This window comes from Drosophila hydei, unplaced genomic scaffold (assembly GCF_003285905.1).
Source record: "Drosophila hydei strain 15085-1641.00,03,60 unplaced genomic scaffold, DhydRS2 tig00008114-arrow-pilon, whole genome shotgun sequence".
In the NCBI taxonomy this organism is placed as follows: domain Eukaryota; kingdom Metazoa; phylum Arthropoda; class Insecta; order Diptera; family Drosophilidae; genus Drosophila; species Drosophila hydei.
In genome coordinates, this window is record NW_022045827.1 from 6,481,600 (window position 1) to 6,486,056 (window position 4,457).

The following is a 4,457-nucleotide window of genomic DNA, read 5'->3' on the forward strand; positions in this document are numbered from 1 at the left end:
TTTGTCTTTGTTCATTTAAACACTGAGTTGGGAAGATGTATTGCTACGTCCATGGGCACATTTGTTATTCACAGCGAGCCAATTTCATTTATGTTCAAAACAAAAAAAAAAGACTGAAGAGATGTATAATGGCATTTTTGTGCAGTTAGCTTTAATTGTTGAGCATTTTTAATGCCTGAACAGACCCGTAGAATTGCCGCACAATGGCCGTGCGTACATATGCAATCGAGTGCATCCGGCAACAGATGTTGCGGTTGTCATTAAAACGCAGTGTAAAAACGAAATGTTTGCCAATCCATATATACACATAAATGCCTGTATATATATACATATATATGCATTTACAATATGTAGATATATGTATATATAAATGAGCGAAAAACCAAATTTGCGAATTTAATTAAATCGACAAAAAGTAACGTTCGCTTTGGTTTTACGCTTTGACTGCGGCCTGCCGTGCCGCAAATCTATTGTGAATGTCCATCGATGTGAATCACATTTGAGCCAGCGATATGGGCGAGTTAACTCACACATTACAGCCGAGCTGAGCTTAAAGTGAGTTATCAGCTGTCATTCAATTAAACCGATCAACGTCATGAAACCAACCCTGTGCAACAAAAATGAAATGCGAAATGAATTCAATTTTCATGCATATATAAAAGGAATAAATAATCAAATTAAATGAAAAAAGTGTAGGATGTCTTGATTGAAATATGAGTTGTTTTAAGATAAATATGTCATTGTCTAGTAATCAAGTCTATAAGTCAGTGAGAATCTATAAGGTTGGTTTTGTGAATGTCCTTTGCAGAAATATAGCATATATTTTTTAAGTCTTTCTATCTTCAACTACGACTTTCAAACAGTGTGCACTTTGTGAAAATCTTTTTTTTTTTTGAAAGGCAATCCAAGAAAAGAAGTTTTATTTTGGTTGCTGCATAAGAAGTGGCTCAATGTCTGTTGACTCAGTTGAGTATGATATGACAGCTCATTGACATTCCTGCTCCTGTCACTGACAACTCTTGTAACATGTAGTCAACATGTGTAGTTTGGTAAATATTTTCCAATACATGTTTAGCCTGAAAAAACGCATCTAAAGTTATGAACGAACTCAACAGAAGTATGAAAAACTACGATAATATGATATTAATGTGCTTAAGCTTAATCTAATGAGAGCTAATTATTGATGATAAATTAACTTATATAAATCTCAAAAAAATTTAGATTAATAGTTGAAGCAACAATTTTTCAGATTTTTATGATGACTAATGATTCCTTTTGCTGATATAACTATATGTATATATATTTATATTTAACTACACCAACATTGACAATCGAAACTCTCTGTGCAATTCACATTGTCCTTCGTTTTCCATTTACAGCCGAATAATATATTTCTTCGAAATGTTGGCTCAGACATCGGAAGCTGACTTCATGTCACTTTACTTGACTCAATTGGCAATTAGTGTCGCCCAGCTGTGGCAGCCACAGCGTAGACGTAAAAAAAAAACAACAGCTCATTAATAACCGTAGTCGAGTCGAGTCGAGACGATGCTAATGCAAATGTTCATACATCACTCATACGTCATGTGGGTTAATCCAATCATTACACGGCTGCCAGTGACTGATATCTGAGTGGGATGCGCAGCTGACAGCTTCTCGTCACTTGGCGCTTGGAAAACATCTAATCTATGGCTGAATGATGCGCAACCCCCAGTTCCATTTGCTGGATATCAATCAAAATGTTAATACCCCTCAAATACGGCACAAAACATGGATCTCTGTTGCATGGACTCGGCTGCTTTAAAAGAGTTATACGCATATTTTAAGTAATTTAATTGATGGAGTGAAATAAAGTTTTTAATGAGTAAATTAGTTGCACAACATTCAGCAGTTATGAAACCTATGATGAAAGCAAAAAAAAAGAAAATCTAAATACAACTTTATGAAAGTTGAAAATAAAGTTTTCCAATACTTTTAACAAGCACTGCAAAAGTTGTTTCAGCTGAAAACTGAAGGCCAAATTCTATTTGCTTATAAGTAAAAGAGAAATGTAAATGAACGTTCCAGTCGGGCGTAACTGACTTGCTTGTTTCCAGGGATACAAATGCAATGTCCATGTTTTGTGGTACTTAAATATCTACATCTATTCATGCTCATGTTCTATAGTCGATAAGTTCATTTAGATAGCCTACAGTTTTATTTTGGTTTTCATGTTTCGACTGTCAAAAGTAAATTAAAAATTATGAAAATTGCTTAGTCTTTAGAATTAGTTGATTTTTATTTCTGGACCTGGCTGCATCTATAAATTTAGATGGCTAGAAGACCGCCTCCAATACCAACAACGCATGCACGCACGCCTGGCCCACTCGGGCAGGATACGAAGGCCAACAACGAAAAATTCATCAGGGATGTCTTCGAAACTACCAACAAGTTTCGCAATATGCATGGGTGTCCTTCGTTGACCGTTAGCAGTGAGCTAACCAAACTTGCTCAAGCCTGGGCCAATGTGAGAAGTCTTCTACACAACTATTAATTCTGATTATTTCTTTATAATTCGCAGCATTTGCGGGATAACAACATCATGGGACATCGGCCGAAGCCCAAGTATGGCGAGAATATATTTTTGTCTGGCGGCATGGATGTTACTGGCGATTTACCAGTGGAAATGTGGTATCGTGAGATAAATGCTTTTAACTTTGATAAACCCGATTTCACGCCCACCTCTGGTCATTTTACGCAACTGATCTGGAAGGCCTGCCGAGAGATAGGAACTGGTGTCGCGCGCAGGTGACTATCAAAACACCTCCATTTAGATTCAACTTGATTTCTAATTCAATTTGTCTTACAGAGCGGATCGTACTTGGGTGGTTTGTAATTATAACCCACCCGGCAATATTGTGGGACAATTTAAGGAGAATGTCCCCAGAAAGCTATGATTATCGTATTATAACATCATCAAAAGTTGTAATACAGGTCCAGAAATTTTTATTGTTCATATCACTAATATTATAGCGTCTATTTGGTATGATTTATATAAAAATTAAGAATTATGGAAGCAAATGTGGCTGTGCCATTTCTTACTTGAGTACACAACAGATACTTTTTTTAATTTTCTTGAAGTATCTCAAAATCTGCTTTATCATAGAACAAGCTTAAATATTTTAAACTGATCTCTGTTAGGTTCAAGAGCTGACAATGCCTGTCGCATTCAATTTAGCCAAGATATCAAAATATCGTCGCCTGGCTAAATAAATGTAATGCGATGCCTGGGCCTGAATTATTTTTATTGAATTTTCTGCTGCGGCGGTGAAATTTAACGCTTCGCTGGCTTTTGGCTCCTGAGCTTCGGGCGCCAAATTTAATTTCGCACATTTTTTGCGACAATTTTCAAGTCACACATCATTAATTTTGCATTTTTGCCATAAATATCCGACTAGGGCAGTCCCCAAGGAGAGGCAGAGGCGACATGACTGACATGGACATGCTGTTGCTCTCTTTCGCACCATGAAGGTGTCACGGCTGCCCAGGGCCAAGCAAGGCCATGCCCTCAACGATTGCTGCCTGTTGACAGTTTTCTGCGTATTTTTATTTCTTTTTTTTTTGACTGTTTTGTTTTTTGTGGATTTTTTTCTTTTGCTTTTGAGGCGCGTTCAAATTAAAAACGGCAAATTTCATCATAAAAATTCATAGTCTACTCTCGGGGCGTTAAATCGTGTGACGCCCACGTTATGATCACATTTCTCGCCAACTGTTTGTTGTTGTTCGCATATAGCCATTGAGCCTTTGTTGACTTCCGTTTTGTTTTTGTTGTAGCCGGCAGCATTTTTGTGGCAAGCTGCCAGCCAACTTTGATGCGTTGCTAGAGTAAACGTATATGTATATTAATGTATGTGTGTGTGTGTGTTTGTTCGTTTGGTTGTCACTTGTTGGCGGTGTGAAATTGAAGCCAGCAGCTACTGCAACAGCAACAGCAACAGTCAACGTAACGAACACCCACCAAAAGTGGTTTATTGGGTTAGGGTCATGGTTTACGGTTTATACGACAGTTTTTAAAGCAGACTTTGAGATCCTTTAATGCTGTGCAGTATAGCATAAATATGAACTATTTAACTTGAAGCAGTAGAGCTCATAGTATATAGAGGATATATATATATGAAGGGCATGCTGCTAAGGTAGGAACAAAGATTACTAAAAGGGAGTAAAGTAACACAAGTATTTGAAAAGCATATATCGCTTTTATTTATAGCTAGCTGAATATGATTTTTTTCTAGTGATATAATGTTTCGCTCTGATTCCCTGAGAGCTGTCTATCGCTTAAAATTGTGCAAATTCTATTTTACCTTCTGGAAATCAGTTTATAGATCCCTCATCAGCTGTCACTGACTGTGACATTGCGTAAACCTTACCAGAATATAATTTAGTTCAGGTTTTCTGCTGAGGTATTTTAAATAAGTCAA

General features: G+C 36.9%; 1 protein-coding gene across 1 annotated transcript; it reads left to right on the plus strand.

Annotated features, from left to right (window-relative positions):
* Positions 1–2,193: 2,193 nt before the first annotated feature.
* LOC111595578 (Golgi-associated plant pathogenesis-related protein 1-like) lies at positions 2,194–3,089 on the plus strand. Its single transcript, XM_023309384.2, has 3 exons — positions 2,194–2,506; positions 2,561–2,787; positions 2,849–3,089. The coding sequence occupies exons 1-3, from the start codon at positions 2,312–2,314 to the stop codon at positions 2,934–2,936; spliced, it is 510 nt and encodes a 169-aa protein (XP_023165152.2). The 5' UTR covers positions 2,194–2,311; the 3' UTR covers positions 2,937–3,089.
* Positions 3,090–4,457: the final 1,368 nt, after the last annotated feature.

Excerpts from the sequence above, each read along its gene's own strand:
- LOC111595578 (XM_023309384.2), top strand. The coding sequence starts at position 2,312 with ATGGCTAGAAGACCGCCTCCAATACCAACAACGCATGCACGCACGCCT. Across the intron at positions 2,507-2,560 it reads TTGCTCAAGCCTGGGCCAAT|CATTTGCGGGATAACAACAT; the intron begins GTGAGAAGTCTT and ends TATAATTCGCAG. Across the intron at positions 2,788-2,848 it reads GGAACTGGTGTCGCGCGCAG|AGCGGATCGTACTTGGGTGG; the intron begins GTGACTATCAAA and ends TTTGTCTTACAG.